Here is a 25,740-nt window from a genome sequence, read left to right as displayed (position 1 = left end):
GCGCCGGTAGCGAGGAAATTAGGGTAGTTGTTCCTTTAATCAGCTGCCGCCCTCATGTAATAATAACCAGTAGAACTCTAGCAAAAAGGAATTACGAGTCATAATACGAAACGTCAGTATGAATCACCCATTTGCCCGACTGATGTTGCCGTGGTGCCTTTCACCAATTTTCTTAATTTCTTGGTATTGGGGAAGGCATTATTTTCGTATTATATGACTAAATTTGACGTGCATGTCCGTTAAGGAATGCGCGGACCGGTTCTCGCATTCGTTATTTGGTAGCATCTGGTGACTTTATGATGTAATGTGTATTGGGTTGTATTTAGTCATAGATTGTTTATATCCTACAATTCCTACAAGTATCAGTCGTCAAAGCCTCCCCAGTCCTCCTCATCATCACCGCCAATCTCCGACTCTATTTCATCGGACTCTTTTTCATTTGCATCTACAATTACATCTCCATTCCCATTGTTATCCACGTCATGCAACATCGCCTTTGTTTGGGCCAGTTGCTTATCTCCCACGGATTTCTTTTCTTTTACGCTGTTACTTTCTCTTTTCGAACTTCCCTTTCCCTCCTTTCCGATCTGAGTAGTCTCTCCCTTCTTAACAAAGCAGGCTGCAAAAAAACCAATGCCTCCATCTTCTTTTGGAACTGCTCTCACGCAACCTCCAGCAAGCTCCTCGCATATTGCTTCATCGCCATGAGCCAACACAGTAAACTCTTCTTTCCATCCTCTTCTAGGCCAACTTGGGATGACGTTGTCCCTTGTCTCCAATCTCCATCCTTTGCCCTTAATCTCTGGATCCGTTAAGAGATCTACAACAACTCTTTCATTTTCATGAGGATGAATAGAACAAGTGGAATAGACTACCTTCCTAGCAGCGGGAAACAATAAAGCATGCTTCACAATTTTGAACTGAAAACCAGCCAATTTATTCAATCTTTCGGTATCTATATCTTCTTCCTGTTCTTCTTCACGTTGTGAATCTTCAAGCGCTCTACCAAAAATTCCAGATCCACTGCACGATGGGTCTACGACAAATCCAGTAACATTGGGGAAGTCTGAATGTTTGGTACTGGTGAAATCGGCATGAGTAGTTTGAATAAGATTTTGTTTTGCTTTTCCTGTTGCCTTCTCGCACATGGTACGTAATATCTTCACTCTCTTCGAGTCTCTCTCAAAGGCGTATACTACAGAGTCAGGACTATCTGGCAAAAATGAAGCAGAATGGGTTGTTTTGTTACCAGGAGCAGCACAGGCATCTATGATCTCTATATGAACATCGCTTGGGTCCTGGTTAAGAATGTATCCTGGGAAGCAGGATGCACGATCTTGAATAATGACCTCACCTTTTAAGTAAGCTGGTGTAGAAGTCAATTTCTCCCTTGGATGAATACCGTATAAATGCGGTATGTAGTCGTCGTGGTAAATGAACCCAGTTTCTGTTATCTCATCAATAGAGTTTACTGGTTGCAATCTCTGGAAGAATTCGTTATTTTCAAAAAAGGTTTCTGGAGAGGCCTTAATAGTATTAATACGAAACCATCTGATGGGAGTTTCGTCTTCGTCTACATCTGTTGTAGGTAATTCGCTTGCTGCTTTGACCTTATACTTCAATTTCAACTTAGTAAATTCAGCTTGCAACCTAGTCTTGTGCTGCAAGAAGGCGTCTTTTATTGGGTGTTTTCCCAGCTGGATTCTTCCTTTTGGAGAGAAAATCAAATCGTGAACTAACAATAGGAGTAATTCATCGCTGATTTTCAATTTTTTAGTTTGCAAAGTTTGCTTTATCTTCGACTTTCGTATTATTACTTGGATATATTCTTTATACTTTAATGTAGAATATACTAATGCGAAGATATGCTTAGGAGAGTTCGTCAACTTCCCGTCATTGAAAATTCGCGATTGAAGACTTCCAGCTCGCTCACTCGGTTTGAGGAACTTCTCAGCTTCGAAATATAACTTCATAATGCATTAGTTTCTCCTGGGTAAATGACTTCCTTCAATAGTATCATTGCATCATAACCATTTGAAGAAAGCAGATCTTCGCAGCATAAAGTCGATGGGGTTACCCGGATTTTTCTATGAAACTTTTTTGAATCCTTTCTTTGTATGGAGGTGAAGGTATGAAGTATAGTGGTTCTAGTGGTGGTGGGAGAGTACAGGGTTGTAGAATGGATAATGTGTTTAGTATCCTTACAATGCTATATCTTTATATGTAATTTTGTGTTGATGCCGTAGCACATATAATAATAAAGTATCTTTAAATTCATGACTCGTTAATATATACAAGTGTTCGTCTCTATGTGCTTTACTTCATAGGCTTGTTCTTGATATCCAATTTCAAGATTTCCGCTGGATCCTGATCGGGCTCGACCCATTCAAAATTCTCACCGTGAGTTAGCCAAAACTCCAAGAAAACAAGCTCTTCTGGAAGGTCATTCAATACCATCTTGCGCTTTGAAAATTCTTGTTTAAAGTATTGTTGTAGCTGGATTATTTCACTATCTTCTATAAAGGTAGATGTAGGAAGGGAGCGGTCTAAACTGGCGAGCTCGACATTGTCGTTGGGTAGCTCAATTACATACTCGTTGTGATCAAATGAATTCATAATCGATGCTTTTCGTACTTTGCTGTGATGATAGTTTCGTATGTTGACCTCATTGTGTTCTTCAAAATGGGTTACAATGCTATTTATCCCGAAGAACTCATCCTTATGCATGTACTTATAAAATGAAGATACATACGGTCTCCAGCTTAGTCTACCCAAATGCTCAGGAGTTCGAAGTTTTAACATGCCGTAAAAGACGGACCCCATTGTAATCGCGTTTACCGACACCCATACAACCAAAGGTATCATTGGTAAGCAGGTGTATTCAATGGCACTTGCAACTGCTAATAACAGACACGCACCGACTATTGCTTTCATTGTCATCTCTTTCTTGTAATCGATATACGTCGATGAGTTGAAGGTTAAATCCATTAACTTGAATCCGTTATAATAGTCCTTTTTGTCTAGTAGCAATCGTAGAACTGAAAAGATCACTGAAGTGTCCGGCTTTGACATTTTTACCCTTTTGGAAAAATTTGCTACTGAAATGTCGAAGACCCTATTGGTATCATTCGGAAGCGGCGGTGTAGTCAAGTAAGTTTTGATCACTTCAGAGTTAGGCAACGAGTGAGATGCGTTCTCTTGGAAAACAAAGCCATATAGTCTTTTTTCTAGTGACACATTTCTTGGGCTCAACTTCAAATGGAGAAAATTATCCGTATACTTAGTGTTATTGTGATGTCTACTTGATGCTTTCAATTCTATGTTCTGTTGTTGTAATATTCTATTTGCTTTAATGCAATCAATTAGGGCTGCTGCAGATAAACCGGGATTCTGACTTATATAACGTGGAGCTGCTTTCAACCTGCGTTCGTAGGTTTCGTAATTCAACGGCGGATGAGAAAAGAAAGTACTGGATTCCGTAGTATACAACCGCTTTATCGAAACATGCCTTAATGATCGTCGTATCTTGAATGTCATATCTATTTCATAATAGGTTGTTTGATGAATTTTGGAGAAGTGTTAAAATTACAAACACAATTCGATCATTGTCTTCCGAATTGATACATGCATTCATTAGAGCGATATATCATTTGAACTAACGACTCCGAAGACTAGAAAGGGTCTGTTTAATTTAGTATTTAAGAGCCCACTTTCTCAGCTGCTCAGACTTTTGGTAATTTATGAGTCACGTGACTTGATTGGATACAAATAGATATAGATATAGCATTGTAAGTGGTCTAGGTTGCATAGGGTGTAATTTATTGGATTGAGTAGAATAAATATGAAGTATGGATTATGTCGAATGAATCGAAAGTATTACAAGGGAGCTGCTATTGTTTAAAAAAATAGAAAAAAGCGTATCAAATTGTTTGTGTTCATTCAATCGTCTCTGTTCATAATTCTGTGCTTACATAGAAAATTATTCTTCAGATGTTACAGTGAGCATCCTCATCTAAATAGAGTGAGTAATTATAATTACCCAATTTTTCAACTGAACTTACTACATTTTGGAGAGGCTGATATTTCCATTTCGTAAATTGGGTATTTTTGCTAAAGAGCCCTTGACTTATTTACTTATCAATATGTCATCTTCATGAAAAAGTCTCCCCATTTTTTGCATTTATTGGCACTCATTTGGGAATTCTTGACAATAGCAGTCCTGTAGAAACCAACAACCAAAGCACTACAAAAAATTACAGGAATTTTGGACTCAAATGTAATTCTTTCTTATTCCTAAATCTCTCTTAGATACAACCACCATACTCATTCAATATCTCCCTACATTTTCCGTAACACAGGTGTCCAACATCTATCCCTGTCTTGCTGCAAATAACGGTCTTCATCGTTATCTCCATCGCACGACTCACGTTTAAAAGACCCCAAGAAAATCCTTGCCGCAGAGAATTCCAATTAGCTTTCCCGATTTGGAATATTTCAAAACAATGATCAACCAAGTTGTATCTTCCTTATTAGGCTCTTATTCATAAAGAGACAACAGCCACCTTAATTCCTAGTAAAGACCTCTGGAATAGTTGGAGATCACCTGTAGGACGGTTCAAGCACCTATATAGATATTTTTTTTTTTGATTTGAAAACGGATTTCTACGAACAATAGACATCTCTTCTTTATCGTAATCGTTCATATTAGTACAGAAGAGTAAAGAATTGCCAATTGACTTACAGTGGAACGAATTATGACTCAGAAATCGTCCAAATTGAAGAAAGCGGACTTGGAGGATGACCTCACGTCCGAGTTTTCTTACGCCAATTCCGAGAACTTCAACTTGCCAGGACGTCAGTCCAGCCACCCCTTGTCTCACGAAATCGAACAAGATGACATCAGTGAAGCAGAGGAAGAAAGTACAACTGAAGAAGTAACCAAAAGTGCACCTTCATCTCCTGAAAATTTGGTACCCCCCAAGCTTGCACCTATTGTATCTAAAGGGGCCGGTGCAGAGAGTGGTTCTCCATCTCTCTTTGGAACAGTGACGAATGGGCTTTCTGGTATCTTCGGCAACAATGAAGAACAGGACCAGTTACTGGAGATGAACACACCAACCCTGTTTGACCTTAAAGAATTTCACGCGCCAAAGGGTAGGGAGTCATATATGTCACACGTATCACAATACTCTGGGAAAGTCGATAGGGTAGAAGACTTGGGAGAACAGGCGGTCTCTGTTAAGCTTGTCAGACACGTCAGCACGAAGAAAGAAGACAAAAATAAGTTAGTATATATTCCACTGACGTCAACCACCCCTCGGGCCTCAAATAATGCATCTACTCTGTCAATCAAAAGTGGGAGTTCTTCCATTAAATTGGGAAAGCTCCCAACAGTCAAGAAGGCTACATCTGCAGAAGATGACAAGTTACTGCCAGACGTCTCTTACAATACTAATATCGAGGGCTCTGTTCCAGCAAGGTCGCCTAGAAGACCTAAATCTGACCTATTGTCTGCTGTCCAGACTAAGGAACTTGAAGAAGAAATAGAACACTTCCATGCAAGTAAACGGAACTCGAACAGAAACTCCACCCAATTAAGCGATGATCTTGATAAATTAATGAAGAATGCTAGTTCACTTAAATCCGGAGAGTCAGAAATCGAACCTATAGATATGGGAGCTTCAGCTTCAGAGGAAAACGATGAAAGTAAGGATATCAAACAGTCACAATATATAGGAGATGAAAGTATACCAAGAGAGGGTAAGCTGAAAGACGAAGGAAAACTTGCTCCTGCTGTAATGAACATACCATCAGAACAAGTGAAGCATAATGATGATTCATCTGAACTCCATTCAATTATCAGTAATAACAGTGAAAGCATAGATCATAATATCTCCCATAACGTTGAAGGATATCCTAGCAAGGGCGGAGCTCAAAATGCTGAAGATAACGTTTTACCTAAGAAAAGGCAGAGTCCTTCTTCGAACTTACCTCCAAGACCATCTCTTGATAATGTTTTGAGAGCAAGAGAAGTGTCTGCAAGCATTCAAAGAAACCAAGGGATAGAAAATTCTGATATCACAGAGGCCACAAACGAAAGGCCAAAGGGAGTATCAACACCGGAAAAGGAATTAGACATCTCGGGTAACCTAATTGTTACCCCAAGATTCCCAGCCTCTAATGATGATGAATTCTATGACATCGGGGAGCCCGTTTTAGTACACAAGCCATCCAGGGCAAAATCAGTGAAGGATGCCACCAAACACCTGAGCCAAAGGAAGTCTAAAACTGGAAAGACAAAGAAAGCAAAAAGCAAGTCTTCTGGAAGTTCCGATTTGAAGCCATTCAGCTATAACACATTGATCAACTTGTTGGAGAGCATGAATGGAACTGTAATTGGTGAGGAGTTCAGCCAATTGAACTTGCCTGCAAAAGAAAAACAATTAATTGAAAAGATAATAGACTCGCTCTCCAGATTAACGCTGGATATGGTTATTGACAAGAGCAGATACGATGTTGGAATACAGCGTTTGGAGAAGGCACTTAGAGTCTTGGAAGGGTTTATGTGATCTTTTATCTCCATGTGCATATACTAAATAATGTGAACTGTGTAGTGTAATTTAATGTTAGGATTATTTAAGCTAGGAAGATGTAAGACCTTATTCAGAAATTATTCGAACCTACATGGATGTTACTCATATTAACCGTGAAATTGATACAGATATAATAATACAAACTCAGCATCCGAAATGCTGCCCTCTAACTGGTAATGGTCTCGGACTGTAAGAACTTCAAGAAGCACTTGGACATACGAACCATTAACTCTCCTATATCATTTGAGTTGACCAAGAAGTCATAATTTAATTTGATCAAAAGAGTCGTGTGGGCATCGTTGCTGGAGGAGTTATTGGAAGCTGGTGTATGCACTTGGGACTCATTTTGGTTTTGGCGTTGGTGTTCCAAGTCATATTCGTTGATTGATTTGAAGATCAACTCAAATAGCTTCTTATATTTCAAGTTTTTGTTTGTGAGATTGTCTTTCAATGAAATTTTAACCAAATTCTTGCTGATGCGATCAAATTTGTTTCTTTTGAAAGTTAAGTTGACCACGATCTTATCCTTGAAGATTTTTTTGGATGAGTTGGCGGTCTGATAGTTGATGTGATAAACGTACTGAATTAAATTCAAAGTCGTAAACTTGATATCAAAATTTAATTTTGACATACCGTTAGGTAACCTAAAAATATTTTCTGGTAGTTTGAGATCTGCCTTGATGGTTTGGACAGATTTCAAAATCGGGTTGATTTCCTTCAAATATTTAATAATACCAACAATTGATGTTTTTCTATTCTCTCCCTCGTATGGTCTTTCAACATCTTCCACCAAGTAGTCGTCTGAATAATAATTACTCAAGTACTTATTCAAGTAGTTCAAAATCAACTTGACCTCAGGGTGGCTCTTATCCTTCAACTCATCCTCGGCTACCAATTGAATAGAATCTTCAGCTTTTTCAGGAAGCTTGATTATTAGATTGTCCAAGTTGTTGTCAATCTTGATAATTATGTCATTAACTGAATTGTTGATAATCTCAATTTTGTTTTTATTCAATTGATCCAATATTTTGATGAGTTTGTTCAATTTGTTCAAGTTATTGAAAATCTTGTCCAATAAGTTGTTACCAATATTGTTTGAATCCGTACTGGCAACTTCAATATCGCCATTATTGTTGATTCTACTGGATAAATTGATTAAGTCGTCAATCTCAAAAAAGTTCTTAACCTCGTCAATGCGCAAATTCAACTGAAGAAAGTTCTCTGGTGAATTACGGATCGAGAGATTACGCAATTTACCAAAAAGCTTTAGTTTCATTTGCGTAACGTTGTTCAAGTTGATGAGTTTAATTTTGAGGAAAAGTGACGTGGACGAGTTGTAGATCGGTAACAAATTGTTGTCGTTGTAGATCATAATTATGGATTCATAAATAAGAGGCTTTTCCTTTACCTCATTGGATGATTGATCAACATCATCCAAGTTCAACCCTAGTTCTATATCCTCCTTGGAATCGTTTTCTTTCTGTACTGTTCCATCTTCGTCGTCTGGTACGCTCTCAATGTTAAATTTTTCAAGGATATTCTGAGTTTTGTCAACTTGTAAGAATTTAATGTTTCTGTTGACCAACTCTTCAAGAATCATATGGTCGATAATCATATTAGAGCAGACTGTGGACAAACTACTGAAAAAGTGGAAGTTCAAATTTGTAGGCTCAACTCCTTCATAGGTGGTACCACTTTCTTCTGTATCAATAGAGGCGGTTGTTCCGTTGTTGAGTTGCAATTTTTGAATCCATTGAATTTTCCACTCTCCGCTTGTTGATTTTATACGGGCTACCCACCAGTATGTCACAGAAGTGATTCCGCTTACAAGATTTATGAGGAACCAACTCAGAGGCCAGTTTTTTCTCCTGTAAAACTGGAGCTTATTAACACTAGTGCTGTAACTGAAACTTCCGTTAAAGAAGCTTGCCAAGCGATTTATTTCATAATCGCTTAAGTTAATGATGTCATTATTTATCCATTCGGTAGTCAAGAGACGGTTATGGATCTCTTTATTGGAAATCTCAAGTCTTAACTGCGTCAAAGAGTCCACTATGTTGTGAACCATATCACTCTCAGCAATGAAATTTTTGTTCTTCACGACGACTGGCGGGGAATTAATCTTTTTAGCAATAAGGTTTTGAACTGGACAAGGATCAATAAAATAGAAATGGCCCGTGAGGGGGTTAATACAGAAGATTGCTGATTTTGTGGGAGAAGACTTGATCAAGAGTTGGTGAGGAGTGATATAGGAGACTTGATCCGGATTCTCAGGAGTGTTCAACTTTGCATCCAAGGAGATAAAAACTTTATTCATTAAGAGCTCTGAGTGCTTATTGACTATGATATTCAAGATCAAGTCAACATTCAAATCCTCGGGTTCCTCCGCATCTTCATTAGACTCGTTCAAGGCTTTATTCTCATCATACTCTTCTTCTCTCGAGTTCTTGAGATGTTTGTTGAAGACTTCCGAGAGCTCCTCATTTATGTTATACTTTCCATTCTTGAACCACCTAAAGTTCAAGTTATAGTTGCGGTCAATGCCAAGTTCAATGAACGACTTCCAATTTCTCGAAAGGTATTGTCCCGACCAGTAGTTGAGAATTATAAGAGATCTTCCATTTTGATAATTAACTTGAAGATTATTTCTCCAGCGAGTATTAATCTGAAGATCTTTTAATTGTTTGGCAATCAAGTAGAGCTTGAACAGGATTGAATATTTATGAAGTAGGTCATACAAGCCGTGTAATCCTTGATTGAGGAGAACATTATTAACAGTTTTTTCTAGATTTTCATGTGATGATTTTGGAAGTTTGGTGACGATTTTGTTATCTCTGTGAGTGATTAAGGAAGTTTCTGGATTGATCCCGAAGAGGAACTTGAAGTCTATGAAATAAAAGGGTGATTTTGCGTATTCTTCATCACTTTCTATAATGAAGTCGTTGGCAACAGTGATCAGTACTTGGAATTCATTCGGCACTACGAAGTAGATACGTCCGTCCTTGATCGTATAGTTATTTACGAAGCGCTTCGGTATGTCTGTGAGAGCCATTCTTGTCATTAGGATCAAGTTTAAATCTTGCATAACTTCCAAAGTCTTTTCTGCTGATATCTGTGGGATCTTTATGTAATTATAAGAAGGAAGCCTGGGCCTACCCTTAAAGAGAACTTCCAAACTGGTTATGAGATCTGAATTTGGCAATTTTGCACCACTATACCCGTTCAATGCATTGAGTTGGAACGTTAGCTGCTCGAAGTAAAATTCTTGCATTCTAAGCCAGTTCAACAAGTCGATAAACTTGGATACGTCTTTGGAATTGGATGCCCATTTTACAAGGGTATATATCTTAATGAAGTCCTGCCTAAGTGATATTATGAGTTCCAAGAACTTCTTCTTACGCACGGAATCATCCGCAGTATCTTTTGTGGAAGAAAGATTCTCAATGAGGGTAGTTATTTGCTTGAATGCTTCTTGCGTGTAGAATTTCAACACGTTAGAAAGGGGAATGATGTTGTTGGTGATGTGAGGAATCTCTGGTGGAGCGTGTGTCGACTTTTTGGAGCCTACACTGCTATTTTCGGCTACAGTACCATTGATGTTTTTTAGATATGTGCCGTTGGATCCATTCGAGGCATTTCCAGAGGACTCCATGGTCATGGGAATGTGCGTGGTCGGAAATTGTGAAGAAAGAGTACAGGTACCTATTGGAAGGACAAGAAAAGAAAAAGGAGCGATGGAATTGGATCGGTTAGCGATCAGAACAGATTCTAGGAGAATTAAAAATATTCTGAGCTACTGGATAAACGTATCCGGTATGTATTCCACGTTGTTGTCTATAAAGTATTTCGATTCTAAAAATTGAAGATTAGCCGCTATGGAAAGATAGAACCCAGTTATAGCTGGAAACAATCGTTATTTTAAAGATTTTGATCTCGCTGAAAGCCGTCAGTAACACCTGGACTCTTACGGAGTGCGATAGACCTGCTTCCGGACAATATACTCGAGAGAATAACGCCGTATGGTGTATGGTTCTACTGGTACTACTTAACCATACTGAGCACGATTTTGTATTTTGTCAGTTGGAGGTTTGGCGACTTTTGGTTCGGATGTCGCGCTGAGAGTTTTGAGAGAAAGTCGCCGTCACACGACATTCTATGACAGAGAGACGGTAGTGAGGTGGAGCGGTGGGGACAGTATAGAGAGAGCGATGAGAAAGCTATGGGATAGGGGCGAGTTGGGCTACGGTGGACAATAGGAAGAGGGAGAAGAAGTAGTTGAAGTAGTAGAAGTCGAAGAAGACGAAGACGAAGCCATACATGCTAATGGTGACAAATGACACAAGAATAGAAATGTTTCTTGTGGTAGTGGTTGTGGTAGCATTGAACTCTACGAGTTAGGATTCATATAAATGTATATTTCATACTGAATGTGAAGTATTCGCACTATATAGAAAATATAAAAGCAGAGCAAACCCATATGCGTCTATCCATTATGTATAGGCGCTAGTGTCGCATTTATGAAGCATGTTGACTTCAAAGCTGCAAAAGTGCGACATTCCAAAACAGGAAACAAGCCGTTAAGCCCAGTGGCTGAAGGTTCACAGTTAGGAAGCAATAGAGGGGTGGTGGACGGGTTGTTGTGGCAGGAGAGTTATGGTAACGCTTTAGTAGGATAATTGTCTTTGTGAACAAATACCCTCAATCTACTTGATAAATGATTATACAAAAAAAGAAAAAATCAAATGTGCAACTTGGTAAATGCTGCATTAGACAAAGTTGCAAGTTTAGACGTATACGAGATACTTTGCCTTGACTATTAATGTTGAATACGACGTTGTCCCCATTGATATTTTTGATTTCATAAGGAACACATGAGACTTCATCTCAAGCAGCAAACTGTGCGATTTACATTATTATCAACTTTGTCTTGTCGCAAGACATTTATTATATGTGACATATTTGTACAAAGATAGCGTATATAGTAGGCTGTATCATTTCATGGCTATTTCATTAAATGAATATATTACAGTTGAACGAATGCAAATGGTTATCTAAAACGAAGCGAATGGAAATTATTGTTGTGCAAATTGAATGAAGTGAAGTATGGTCGTGGGCTATTACACCGTGAGCGTAAGCGATTGAAGTTTCAAACAATCGAACTGATGGGATTTCACTATAAATTATCAGCTTTGTATGTGAATTTGTAGACGATTGAGTATCAATGTATCGCATATAGTTTTGCTTATCGAATACCTAAGAAATGTCAATGATTACAATTTCTCTTTAATGTGTAGCATGAAGTCGACTGGAACAAAATCCCTGATCCATTGATATTCTTGCAGCTCTAAGATCTGAGAAATAGTCATACGCTTGTCTTTTCTGACCAAAAGTACCTTGACGACACTTTGTATTTCTTTAAAGACAATCTTGATTTCTTCAGGAATATTTTCGTCATTCATGTATTGATTGAGCTTGAACCACTCCCAGTCAATCATAGCGATACGATGAGCTGAACTATTTCTGGATCTCTTTCTGCGGAGAACAGATGGCGATACCCCGTTCCCATTAGCAGCATCAACTGGAATCAAATCGAAAGGCAATCTGTTTTCTATAATTGAGTAAAGAAGAACTCCTATAGACCAAGAATCTGTCAAGAATCCATTGTACTTCAACCCCATCAAAATTTCCGGTGAAATGTAATCCTGGGAGCCACAACGAGTGGACAAGAGTTCTTCAGCAGAACGCAACTTCTTGGAGAGTCCAAAATCTGTCAAGTTGGTGAAAGCGGGAAGTACCTGTGGGGAGTCAACTGTAATGAGTTCGAGCAAGTCATCATATGTATAATTTAAAAGGATATTTTCGAGTTTGATATCTCTATGAATGATGTTAATGGAATGGAGATAGCCGACTGTCACTACAAGCTCACACACAATTCTTTTAAGGGCTAACCAATATCTCGTGTCGTGAAGATGATAATGTTGTTTGTTAGTGGTCAAATACTGTAAAAGATTGCCTCCAGGGCAGTATTCAAGGAAGATGAGTTGATCATTTTCCTGTTGAAGATGACCAAAGTCCTCATCAGTTACAGGGTCGCTGTCTTCACTTTCATATGGGTCTAATGTAGCCACTCTAAGCGAAAGTGAGTAATCAAGAAGTGTTGTAACACATGGATGAGCACGGATTTCATTTAATATGCTCAATTCACGTCTTATGAATGACTTGAAGTTCTGAATTTGAGCTTTGGACTCTAAGGGAACTGAGATGACCTTAATGGCAACCAATTGTTCACTAGCTCCTGCTAAAAGAACCGTAGAAAAGTTACCAGAACCTATTTCACGGATGAATCTAAACACTTTATGAGCTCTAGCCGAGTAGAATGATTTCTCGTAGTATTTAGACTTGTGCTCAGCTGCTGTTGCTTCGGACTCTTCTGGAGACGATGCTGGGATTGATTTAAGATAGCGAGGAGGTGTCAGTGGAGGTGGGGTTGGTGTTCCATAACGAGGTGAAGTAGTGTTCTGAATAAGGATCGGGTTGGATACAAATCTCTTGGATACGGAAGATGTAGAGCTATCTAGTAACGAGTTCTTACGACCTAATGCTGGAATTGGCTTGTAGTCTGAGATGACTCTTGGAGAAGCCATGCCTCCACTCGTAGGGTCTTTAGAGTCGTAATTATCTGCATTGTGTTTAGGACTTCTAGTCTTCTGGACGTCTAACTTACCTTCCGTTGGGGAGAGGTTTAAAGACGAACTATCTGCCGAAAGGGTCGAATAGTTTATGAAAGATCCGTTGTTTAGCACAGGTGTTGGTAGTTGTGCAATACGGTCAAAGGAAGCCCTGGAGGGTGATTGTTGGGCGATATTAAAGTTAACAGGCTCTCCAAGTGCCGAGTTTATGTTACTGTAGACGAGCTCTTGTCTTCTCGATGAGATTGTAGAAGACGACGACATGGTGCCCGCCAGTTCAGTGAGTATATCATCGTTATCAGTGCCGCTGTTGTTGGGAGGAGTTGTATTTGGATCATTACGATTGCCTACTTCATTTATTCTGTCGATGATTGTAGTGTCATGGCCGTCTTCATCCAAGTGCGTCAGAAGCCTTAGATTAGACGAGAACTTGTGGGTTGAATTTGGGATTGGAGAGTGGTAGATGTTTCTCGCCACATTGGACCCTGAGAAGCTATTGATGCTGTCGATATCGAGAGCCGGGTTGGCGTTATTGAGGTCCTTCTCCTTGATTTCGTGATCCATATGGAGAGGAGGCGATAATGGGGTTGTACGAGACGCCGTCATATGTTTCGACGTCATGGTTGTTTGATGTGGATAGAACGCCGTTGTGGACCAGAAGTCAAGGGAGGATGAGGGGATGAGAACGGTAACTTTTCGAAGGGAGGACTGTTGCTTTAGTGTTTCTAGGAGGTCTTATTGTATGGATTCGCCGCACGTGTGGATGGGATAGTTGGGACGATGGAGTGGTTTATTTGTGGGGTGTGATAAGGAGAGTGAAGGGCGAGGCAAAAGGTAATGGGTAAACAACGGCGTGAAGGGAAAGAAACAACCACCAGAACAGAAAAGAAAAGTAAAGCGTTACGTCAATCGAAAAAGAAAGAGAGGAAGAAAAGAGAGAAGAACAGACAAGAAACGGAAACAAACAAGACTACAAAAGAAAAGAAAAACGACTGGAGTCCAATAGGCAGAAACAGAAACGAACGATAACCCGAAAATCCTCCACTACATAGAACGAGAATACACTGTATGTATGTAGTATGTAGTATGTATGTATGACAAACTGGATGACACAGATTGTTTATAGAGTCACGGAGTCACAGATACAGATACAGTAACAATTACAAAGAGATTACATATTACAGCTACTGGGAATACGAGCATACACACAACATTACTAAACAGAATACAGCCAGAAATGCCAGAAATGCCTGTGACGAAAACGGCAATAGACTCAGAGCTAGAACCAGAAACAGAAGCTGTAAGCATTGGCAACATGACAAGAAGCTGCTGGAGCATAACAAGAAATAATCAGTCACGAGGATTCGTAAATAGTTGCGAGAACAAGTGTTACGAGAGAATAGAGATTAAAAGAGAAGCAGCATTATGGAAGAAGAATGGGTTTTGAGACATTTCTTGGGTGGTTGTTACCACAGAAATGACGATTTAATGTTTCAATCGACGTAGTATTAACGACTTGTTGTTTGTCGTATCATTCTGGTCACTGATGCTGCGGTACCGTAGAAGACCCACCGTCAAAGGCTGGCAGCTCTCTCCAGACAACGGTTTGCTGGTGGTGACAGCACGCAGACGGCACAAAACCCCAGAAGCTTCGGCCACAAAACTCAATTTGACAGAAAAGATATGACTAGCTAATTGTGGTTAATGTCAAGAACGCGAGGGCTCGTAACGCATGCAGCGGTAAATTAGTATATTTTGTAATTTCCATTTTGTATTTTATATTTTGTGCGTCATGTACTATAGGATTGGGTAGGTAATGATAAGATGGTTATGTGAAGGAGGCTGACGAGTACCAACAATAAACGAGGGAAGCGGAGTACGAACGGCACATTATCATTGGATATTTGCTAACCTAGCTATTGTTGATATGGTTATGTGTTGATGTTTATTTGTTTACGTTTGAAAAAATCCAAAGCTATATCATAAATTTAGAGAGGACTGTTTCCTGGCAAGAAGTCGTTATTTGGCTGAAACCGTTACCCGCAGGAGAAAGTTTAATTTGACCGCCCAGCGAAACCCGCCGGAAATGAAAAATAAGCCAGCATTGAAGCATTATCTGACAGAGCCGCACGGTTGAGCGAACATTGAGGTATTACTGGAGCTCATCGATGCGAAACGAACGTTAGTTCTCCGCTGAATAAACTTCACAGCTATCAAGGCTCACACCTGACGCTCGAATTTCAGGTTAAAACTAGCCATATATTCATGCCTGATTCTCTACTCGCCATTAGATCTTCACTCTGTGGGGTCATCAAATCGGTTATGACTTGTGAATAGGGGATTCCAGGCCACTATGAATGCAATGCATTCGAGGATACATGACGCCGACCTGCACAAATCAGAATCTGAAAGTTTGTGGAAATCACAAAATCCCCCAAAAAGCAGTCTTGATGCGCGGAACTAACCATTCCAAAAAAGATAAATGGTCATATTGCTTGATTAGGAAAGAAATAACTACTACGCGTCATGTAGGTGGAGTGTACAATAGGCAATGTTTGGGAATTGCAACCGCAAGTGCTTCCATTAGCATTTAGAACAATAACGCGTTTGCAAAACAAGACAGCTTTCGTGTAGTTATTATTTTAACCTGTTCGTAGATTACAATCAGAGAGCATACTCAATCAAGATGTACTTAACCGATTGTGGTTGTATGGACGACTGAGTATTATCGAGAAGTGGTGGATTGTTACTTCAGGAAAATAGTTCACTTCGTTTGTTAGATTAGCATAAACCACTTTAAACGCAAATGTTTAGTTGTACATCGCAGCTTTAGTCGTCGTCTTGTTTATCTTCGTTTACGCAATTCTTTTTTTTAATACTTTGATATTGGTTCTAGCCACCATAGGACTCGTAGGACTCGCGTGTGATTATAAGCTTCGGGTTCTTTGTGTTATACCTTTGTGTTATACCTTTGTGTTAATCCTTAGTGCTAAACCTTCGTGTATATACCTGAGGCCAAACCAAAATGAAATATTATGGGGCTCCAAGGCACCTGTTAGAGTACTATAATCTATTAGGCTCTACGCAAATCCATAAATCATAGTCCACGCTAAGGGTCACAAATATGATAAATTCACAATTTCTTAAATGGCGTGCGGAATGATTCAAAACTTAAGCAATTACGCAGGGGATATCAATTGTTAGCTATAATTAGAACTCTACGAAGCATCCACTGCCAAAAGTCGTCCTGAAGCTACTTGGTTGTTGGACTCAATATACACGACACGGCGGGCCCTACCGCCAATACTTGATAGCGCGTAGCTTCTTTCCATTTTGGCAATATCGCATAAGAAACTTTATTAAGGGGCTGGATCGACGTGTATTAATGGTCTTCCTTTGGCAGGTGGAAAATTTGAAGAGCTTCCCGAGCTTCCCTAGATCAACCGTGGATCCTGGCTATGGCTATGAAAAGTATTTGAATCTATATAAACCCGATCAAGCATATGATTATTGTGCAAGAATCTTTTGTGGTACACGACAAACGTCGCTAAAAAAGTCTGGAGATTTTCACACCTCACACCTCACATCTCACGAGTTGACGAGTTCTCTCCACACTACCTTCAAAGCACTTCGTTGCGTAGTAGTCGATTGTAAAATTTAGTTGAACATTGCCCACAATAAGGGCGTATTAGCCATAATCACCTCAGGTTTCGTATAAACGATGTCTTAAACCCGAAAACCTCCTTGCTGCAAAACTCCTCTTATACGTATCTTTCAAGAACCGGCATTTTTTTTAACGCGCTATTTCCAGAACTGGGCCTCTCTCTCTCACTCACTCTCACTCACTCACACACTTTCTGTGTCTCTATTCTCTATTACATAATCAACTCTTCTCAAGCTTCAGCCTATGTAAGGTACCTGGGTATAATTCTATCAAGTAACCGAATCACTTTACTTTACATGTATACAATCGAAAATCAACACTATCTTTCAACACATCATTTACAACTAGTGATCTCACCTACCTCATCCCTGACTTTTTCTCTTTCCTCTTCCTCTTTCCTCTCTTCAACCATCCAAACCTACTTCTCTCTTTTCAGATTAAAAATTTCACCTACCCACTACTTACATTTCTTCACAAACAAACACCCAACACCCACCACCCACCACCACGAACATTAGAGTATGCGTACCTATTTCTAAATCACGTGCCAGATCAAGTTTTACATCCACACCGCAATACCTATCGTACCCGCGCACACCCTTTTTTCATTCGTGTCCAAACTGTTAAAAGATCGATTGGTAGTGGTATTAATTGAACAGTAGTATTCCATTATAGGTGTCGTATCCGTGCAAATAAAGACAATAACACGCTAAAAGAGACATTGCACGATGTCAGAAGCTGAACCACTACACAATTTGCATGGAAATGACGATTCCACCGAAAGTCATCCGATTGGCGACGTTGCCGCTGCGGAGAACGTTGCCAATCAGAACCCTTCAGAGAGTAGCGTCTTGACGGAGTCTTCATCGGGCCAAGAACTCGAGATTGAAGAGAAATCAGCTGAAATAAGTACCAATGGCGCTGAGACCATTGGCGAAGACCCCGAGGAACCGGAAAATGGCCATAACAGCAGTGCTACTGTGGATCTGTTGGTTAATCCTTCTCAGCCAGTGGCGACGGTCAATGAAAAAGTTGCTGAAATAAGCTTGCCGCCAAGCTCCGGGACAAGCTCGCCAAAGAAGAAGAATAAGAAGAAGAAGAAAAAGGGTAAAAGGGCAATTGCCACTTATGAAGCACCAAGTCCAGTTGTAGATGAGGTGGAACAAGAGCCTGTTACAGCACTGACGGATGATATCGAACAAGAAATAGAGCAAAGCGAAGAGTTTATAGCTAACGAAGAAAATGACGAGAAAGATACTCAAATCGACACTCACGCGGAAGAAGAGGCAACCAAGGAACCAATTGAGACTCTGGCTCTTCCCGAAATTCCAGTTAACTCTCCTCTTCAAATAGAAAAAGAAGATGAAAGTGAAGAACCAAACGCGACTGGGATAGAGGAAATTAATGAGAATTTGCCAACCTCAGAGGAAGGTACGGAGAGAGAACCCATCCATATCGCTGCGGAAGAAATTCCAATTCATACTAATGTTGCTGACAAGAGCGTACATAAAAAGATACCAATTCCGTTGACCGATACTTTGGAGGAACTTGAACAACCACATCTTCCTTGGGCCAATGAAATTGAGAACAATCCAGAAGAGATACTTCCTTGGGAAGAAAATAGTGGAAATCACCAACAACATGATATAACTCCTTTGCCCTGGGATGAAGGTCATGTTCATGAAGAGTCACATTTACATGAGGATATTACAGATATTTTAGAGAATAGAGCCAGTGAAGAAGATGAAGAAGATGAAGAAGCTGAAGAAGAAGAAGAAGCTGAAGAAGAAGTAGTAGAAGAAGGAATAGTAGAAGAAGACAAAGAGATACAGGCATCTTCAGAATTTGGTGGAGGATCAGAGCAAGTTACCGTTATGGTGAGTGCAGCTACATCTGATGTTCTTAACCTGAATGAAAATCAGTTAGGGACGCAAGAAGTGCCTTCTGATGAACATGTAGAGCAGGCATTAGAAAATCAAAGTACATCCTTTGCCGAAGACGAGCTTTTCAAAGGAGATGGAGACAGTTTTTTTGATCAGGAATTGCATGAAAAAGAAATTAGTGGAAAGGAGCAGCTGACTAATTCAACATTCGCTCAACAGCCAATAGATGGAGATAATATTGGTGCAAAGCCATCTCTTGATGATCTTTTCAATGATGATGGCGATGACGATTTCCTCAATGATCTTAAAGCACAATTGCCAAAGGGATCAATAGGTAGTGATACAGCTGCTCCGGCCCAGGAGAAGGAAATCAACATTCCTTCTCTTGACCTAGACGATGACTTACTCCTTGATGATGACTTATTGGACGATGAGCCGATACCACAAGCGGTACCGGTACAAACACCAATTGCTCAAGCTGGTAGGTCTGTTTCATCACAGTCTTCTTATGTACCTTCTCAAACACAGCGCCATCACAATGTCTACACTTCTGAAACTCAACGTACGGATCCTAACCTGTACATCCAACAGCTTGAACAAAACAAAAAGAAAAATGACGCTTATGACTTTCCAGGATTGCTTATGCCCCAAAAAATTCGACCAGCTCCTAGACACCATAACACTAGCAGCAGTAACAAGTATTCAACGTCGTCTTCTACCCCTGTGCTGAGTGCACCACCACCAATCCATGGCCACCAAGGGTCTTCTGCTTCGCTTGATCTGCAGCATAAAAGACAATCCAGCGGTCTGCTTCCTCCACCACCTGTTCCAGAGAAGCCAAAATCCTTCTTTGAAGAGTTGCCTGTTTCGTTGCCCAAGGCAGCACAGAGAGCAGCCCCAGTAAAAGCTGTAAATCAAATCCCAAAGCTGCCGATGCATATTAATGTTCCTGCGGGACCACCTATAAGCAACAAGCCGTTGGCGATTCCTGTTAACCCATATAAGCCAACAACCCAACAACAGATGTCTCCATCTCCTCACATTGCTAGCCCCAATGCAGCATATAGTTTTCCGAGAGCTAGTGGCAGTTCAATTTTGACGCCACCCGTGCAACACCAGAATGTTTATGCTCCTCCAGCACCACAGCAACACCAACCGCTAAAACCAAGTCCTTATGCCCCTAGCAACCAATTTGCTCCAAATGCCCCAAGTAATCAATACGCTCCACATCAGCCGATTGCACCTGCTGTGGGTTCAGTATTTCCGCAACCTCCCATGAATACCAACTCTCAACCCTTCCCACTAGTTCAGAATCAGGCTTCGAATTCTCCATCAGTTGGGCAGACCACCCCTATCAATACTAACGTTTCCCGAGTTCAAGGCTCTAATTCAGCTTCTTCTCAATATGTTCCAAATGCAGGGCCCTACGGGCCAAGTAATCACCATAGGACACACTCCAGGGCAAGTTCACTCGTAGGTGGTGGAAAGGGTAAGGAAGTCAATCCATACGCTCCAGCTCTTAGTACGGTTCCATCAGCCTCGACTCCACAAGGGGCATCTCCTTCAAGTCAGCCTACATCGATGGCTAGAGCTAGAGGAACATCAAACCCTCGTGGTAACATCTATACCAAAGCACAGATAGCTCCAAAAGTCACCAACCCGAATGCTTTAAATCAGAGACAATTCCCTATTTTTGCTTGGGGCCATTCTCAGCATGTTGTCACTCTTATTCCAAACACTAGCCACCAATTGTATGAATCACATGGAGAGACCATCATTATTAGACCTGCTTTGGACTTGCTCAAAGACAAGGATATGTATTCCACTTTCCCTGGTCCTTTGATTAAAGGAAAGACAAAAAGGAAAGATGTCGAAAAATGGTTAGAAAATAACATCGATGCATTGTCACGAGTTGCGACGACTGCTGCTGGTGCTCATGTGGCTGGGGCCCAAGATGAATTGGTTCTTAATCAAATTCTTCTCTGTGCTGTGCGCACCGATGGAAGCTTCAAGGCACCAGAGTTTGTTAAAGCGGTCTGTTCTGTATTAAATCCAACAGTAGACTATAACTCTCCTGGTGAAATTTCCGGAGCTTTAAGTGTAAGCTCTAACGCCTATAGATTGGACAATTCTGGCATAGGAATAGTGTTCGGTTTAATCCAAGCTGGCAATATAGAGAGGGCACTTGAATTCACAATTTCAAAAGGTGATTGGGCATTAGCGCTCGTTATTTCTAATTTTGCAGGTCACGAAAGATTCCTGAAAACAGCCTCAGACTATGCACGTAGCTGCTTCCCATTCCAGAAACTGAATAACAAGATCCATCACCTAATGCCATTTCTTCTTAAGGTTGCAGTGGGTAATGTCAAGAGTATAATCGAAGATTTGTCGGCTGTTGCAACTGAACGCGAATATGCTAACCTTCATTGGCGAGAGATCGTGGCTTCAGTAATTATCAGTGGAGCAAGTAGAAGTCAGGAATTTCTAGTAGAATTTGGCAAATTTTTGGCTACGACGAACAAGAACATTCCAGCATCTGAAATTTGTTATATAGTGGCAGGATTACCGCTCTCAAACATACCCATACAACCTAGTAACGTGTTGGTTTCTGTGATTGGTTCCGAGACGGGTACTTCCATGTACACGGAGGTGTATGAGTACATTTTGTCAATTTCTGCTTTGTCAACGGTTCCTCCTATGGGTGTGCCGCATTTACTTACGTTGAAACTCAAACATGCAACAGTTTTGGCAGATTATGGTCTTTTTAATGAATCCCAGAAATATATTGATGTGATCAACAACATGATGAAGGCGCTCGGAAATAGATCCCCATTCATTACTCCAAATGTCATTCATGAATTCCAAAACTTGATTGTGAGACTTACCGAGTTAGGTTCATCCGAACTGAGCTGGTTCAGTGGGAAGATAAGTAAGGTTAATCTTGACAGAATTTGGGGGCAAATCGACAAATTCATTGGAGGAGAAGAACCTAAGGCTAAAGTAGGAGAAAAGGGAGTTTTCAGTAAATTCAGCCCTTCTGTATCACGAACCGGGTCAACTTTAGATTTTTCAGTTATGAGCCATAATGGTACTAATCACAACTCCATGAATACGACCAATGGAAAATATGGCCCTCATTCACTGCCCCAGACAGCACAAAGTCTCAGGGACGTTTACTCAACTCCAGCTTCTGCTCCAGCTATTTCTAATGCCTTCGACAGTATGAACATGTCAATGGGACAAACATCTGTTAACAGTAGGCTTCAACAGGAATCACGAAGTGCAATACCACCACCATTGCAGTCGCTCAATTCTACAGCTTCGGTAAATAAGTATTCTCCTGTGCATTTACAGCAACAACAGCAACAACAGCAACAACAGCAACAGCATCAACAGCAACTTCTGCATCAGCAACAATCTAAGGGTTCTGTTTTATCTCAGCAACCAGTTCCACACCCTCAATCATCGCCTTTGCAACAACCGCCTGTTACTCACCAATCCTATACTGAATCGCGGTATGCACCTCTGAATGCTTCATCCCTGAACTTACACTTGAATCTTGACAACACTGACCATACCATCAGTCAACCAAAGGTTGCTGGTACTGTGCATGGCAGAGTTCCACCACCTTCAAGGACTCCAACCGGATCACAAATTACACCTTTAGCAACAACAGTAAATGCTTACCCATACTCAAACCCAACAGCGCATATTTCCGCTTCGTCTTTGAGCTCTCAGAAATTGCCTCATCCTCAAATATTCCAGGGTTTAACTCCATCAACAGGAGCAGGTCAGACTTCAACCAACTATGCCAAGAGGGCTTCTGTTGCATCAGTACTTTCTAACGAAAGTTTTGGAAACCAGGATGCTATCAGGGCTTCCCATAATCACTCTCCTTCATTGCAAAGTGATATTAGTATGGATTACCCACAGGAGTTCAAGCAGGAGTTCAAGTCTACACCAAAGCACACACATGTTGAAGCTCAACAACATTTGACTCCTCCGGAACATCGCAAGAGAGAGCACCACGAATTGGGGTTTCCTGAAACGATAAAGGAATCACCTGAATTGCAAGGAGTTGCTCCAATTTCCATTGACTTAATAGAATCAAGACTGCTTGAGGAAGAGGAGCCAGAAAAGGTTGCTCTTCCTCCTCCTGCCCCTTCTTCGACTGTACCCCCTCAATCTCTGAGTATTTCAGAGAACAGGGAAGTAGCAGACACACGAAGCACACCATCAAGCCTCCCCCCTAAGGCTACAAGTAGCCCTGTTAAGAAATCAAGAGTGAATCCGTATGCTCCAAGTGGAGCAAAACCTGCTGCTTCCAGGAAAAGTAAATATGGTCCTCCTTCGGGTGCATCTGCCAGCAAGTATGCTGTTCCAGCATCAGTTGCTCAGAAAGTGCACACTGATGACAACAACAGTGTCACAAGTGACATGTTCAGTTATGGGGGATATAATGCTCCTAAAATGAAGCCTGCGGTAGCTACGGAGGCATCTGAAGAGGCTGCTGTTACAAGAGAGACAGATAGGGTGCCTTTAGAGAAATCAAAGCAAGAGAGGGTTATGGAGATATCTGAACCAACTTTGGAGAGCCTGCCAGGAGAAATTCCGGGAACAAATCCAAAGGTGGATGAATTGCCTGGTTTGTCACCAGTTTCAATCCAGGTTAAAGAAACGAGCTTTTTACCTTATGGTTCCAATCAGACACTAGCTAAGAACAAGAAAGCTTCAAACGTTGACGAGAGTTTTGATACGTCTGAAGGTGATAGTGAAATCCATACACCTCGAAACAAAAAGCCTTTGATGCTCAATTTCAAGCCACCTTCCATGACAGGCAGAGAGTCGATGTTCAATCCATACCAGGGAGACAACAATCAAGACAACAAATTTGGTCTCGATTTCCCAATTCCTGGATCCCCAGATTACACAACAAGAGCTAATAGTGTTGTAGGTCAACCAGGTTTCTTCTCTTCAAGACTCTCTCAATCACAGCAGTCAGCCTTGTACCAGCAGTACGAAGTGCAGGACGATACAGTAGGTGATTATATTCCGCTAGTTGAAGAAGATGAAGAAGATGAAGACGACTTAGGGAAGAAGAAGCAACAACAGAAAGAGCAGGAAGAAGCTGAAGCGAAGAAAGCCAAGGAGGAAGAGGAGAGGAAGGCTAAGGCAGCATCCGAAGAAGCTAGCAAAAAGGCAGAGGAAGCCGCAGCAAAGAGAGATCCAAATAAGACAGAAGCTAAGGGTGGGTGGTTCAATTGGCTTGGAAAGGACGATGGTAAACCAAAGCCAATCAAAGCTAAGCTTGGTAATGCTAACACATTTTATTATGATGAGAAGCATAAGAGATGGTTAGATAAGAGTAGACCGATCGAAGAACAATTACAGGCAGCAGCTCCTCCTCCACCTCCATCAATGAAAAAGAAAGTGACAGCACCAACCAATGCTCTGGAGCAGGAGGGATCAGCTCCTCCACCCTCAGGTCCAAGTGGTCCATCTGGTCCGCCTGGCCCTTCTAATCTTTCTGGTCCTCCGATTGTTGCTGAGCACTCGTCTCCTATTTCCGGACCAGGATCTCCTCCAGCAGGGTTTATACCAACTCCTCCCCTGAGACCAACGACATCGAGAACCCCTAGCCTTGCCAACGCAGGTTTGGACGACTTGCTTTCACTAGGAGGAAGCTCTGTAGGTGGTGCTCGTAAGGGAAAGAGACCAGCACGTAGAGGCCATGTCAACGTTTTTGAGAAGAAGTGATTAATTTTTTAGAACTTCAACTTAATTTGCATTTTAGAAAAGTACATTATATTCTTTATTTTCATTGTAGTTTGGTGGTACAACGAGCGTTTTCTCAGACACCTAACTTGTAGAATGCCATTTACAAGCCTTCAGATGTACTCAAACTTAAAAGTGTAATCAAGCCCGGATCAACTTAGCTTTACTGTTTCGCAAACTTATGTGGAAGGAAAGTAGGGCCAATTAAGCATCAATAGTCAACCTGCCAAGAACGCTTGATATAATTAAGTGGACACGTTAACAGTCTCTCACTTAGCGGTTAGAGAAAGTTCTTGGACATCTCTATCTTACAAGAACTTAACGAATTCTCTACAGATTCAGTGCAGATTACAGTATTATTCCTTAATGGAGGCATCCAATATTTGCATCCTTATGCTGCTATCACTAGTTAACTAACTCACAAACTAACTAACTAATTATTGGCCTGCCCCCACATACCACATGCAGCAACATCGTTCCTTTTTCCAGTTGACAGTTTCAATGACTTTGAGTCACCCTCCCATAATAGCCGATAATCTTACGATTCTCAAACTTTATCAAGTTACTGCTAATCCAGAACAATTCACATGAACATACCCGGGAAAGGTGATAGCGAAACCCTTCTAAACGGCGTTCTCCAATCCGTTTGCCTTCTGTGCCGCAGCAGCAACCTGACCACTATTGCAGGAAGCTTTAGCGGAGTAAGTCTCACCCAGACGACATACAACAAACGCACAGCGCCATTTCACCATTTCACCCAAGTCCCACCCTCACTGGACTACACCTCACATCCACTTGACATCCATACACCAAGACAATTTCTCCAATCCCCAGCAACCCCATTTAGAAATTCATTCCGACCTCTCCAGGAGTTAACATCATCCACGGCTCGTGATAAGATAACGCTGCCTTGCACAGGCGCATGAGATTAACGTCCGGAACTCAACTCCGAAGAATGCAGCCGCGGCTGTCGCAGGAATGTTGTGTTATTTTTTTTCTTTTTCCTTCTTTTTTCACAGCTATTTATCCCCTCTTTGGATAACGAGCAAAGTCTGGTGGATGGAGAGTTGGGGTTATCCGTTGGGTAGAATGGGTGTAGGATGGATGGAAGGAGACAGAGTGGTGGATACTGGAAG

General features: G+C 41.0%; 6 protein-coding genes across 6 annotated transcripts; 2 read left to right on the top strand and 4 right to left on the bottom strand. All coding sequences in view use genetic code 12, as the record gives it.

The window, feature by feature from the left end:
* Positions 1–280: 280 nt before the first annotated feature.
* RJT20DRAFT_10049 (rRNA (cytosine-C5-)-methyltransferase) lies at positions 281–2,145 on the bottom strand. Its single transcript, XM_064915628.1, has one exon. It carries the CDS (start codon positions 1,971–1,973, stop codon positions 363–365), a length of 1,611 nt encoding a protein of 536 aa, XP_064776904.1. The 5' UTR covers positions 1,974–2,145; the 3' UTR covers positions 281–362.
* On the bottom strand, positions 2,002–3,665 carry RJT20DRAFT_123951 (uncharacterized protein). Its single transcript, XM_064916092.1, has one exon. The coding sequence runs from the start codon at positions 3,535–3,537 to the stop codon at positions 2,317–2,319; it is 1,221 nt and encodes a 406-aa protein (XP_064776903.1). The 5' UTR covers positions 3,538–3,665; the 3' UTR covers positions 2,002–2,316.
* Positions 3,666–4,258: 593 nt separating this feature from the next.
* Positions 4,259–6,654, top strand: RJT20DRAFT_123950 (uncharacterized protein). The gene has a single exon (XM_064916091.1). It carries the CDS (start codon positions 4,755–4,757, stop codon positions 6,567–6,569), a length of 1,815 nt encoding a protein of 604 aa, XP_064776902.1. The 5' UTR covers positions 4,259–4,754; the 3' UTR covers positions 6,570–6,654.
* MED14 (Med14p) lies at positions 6,655–10,710 on the bottom strand. The gene has a single exon (XM_064916090.1). The coding sequence runs from the start codon at positions 10,249–10,251 to the stop codon at positions 6,760–6,762; it is 3,492 nt and encodes a 1,163-aa protein (XP_064776901.1). The 5' UTR covers positions 10,252–10,710; the 3' UTR covers positions 6,655–6,759.
* Positions 10,711–11,863: 1,153 nt separating this feature from the next.
* On the bottom strand, positions 11,864–13,237 carry RJT20DRAFT_89822 (serine/threonine protein kinase; the record flags this gene model as incomplete). The annotated part of the gene is made up of 2 exons (XM_064921292.1): positions 11,864–12,646; positions 12,722–13,237. The coding sequence occupies 2 exons, from the start codon at positions 13,235–13,237 to the stop codon at positions 11,864–11,866; spliced, it is 1,299 nt and encodes a 432-aa protein (XP_064776900.1).
* A 5,380-nt stretch (positions 13,238–18,617) lies between these two features.
* Positions 18,618–24,641, top strand: RJT20DRAFT_123942 (uncharacterized protein). The gene has a single exon (XM_064916089.1). The coding sequence runs from the start codon at positions 18,821–18,823 to the stop codon at positions 24,584–24,586; it is 5,766 nt and encodes a 1,921-aa protein (XP_064776899.1). The 5' UTR covers positions 18,618–18,820; the 3' UTR covers positions 24,587–24,641.
* The last annotated feature ends 1,099 nt before the right edge of the window (positions 24,642–25,740 follow it).

Source organism: Scheffersomyces xylosifermentans (assembly GCF_036884685.1).
Source record: "Scheffersomyces xylosifermentans strain CBS 12540 chromosome Unknown RJT20scaffold_1, whole genome shotgun sequence".
Classification (NCBI taxonomy): domain Eukaryota; kingdom Fungi; phylum Ascomycota; class Pichiomycetes; order Serinales; family Debaryomycetaceae; genus Scheffersomyces; species Scheffersomyces xylosifermentans.
The sequence above is the reverse complement of the archived record's forward strand: the minus strand, read 5'-3'. Positions and strand labels throughout refer to the sequence as shown.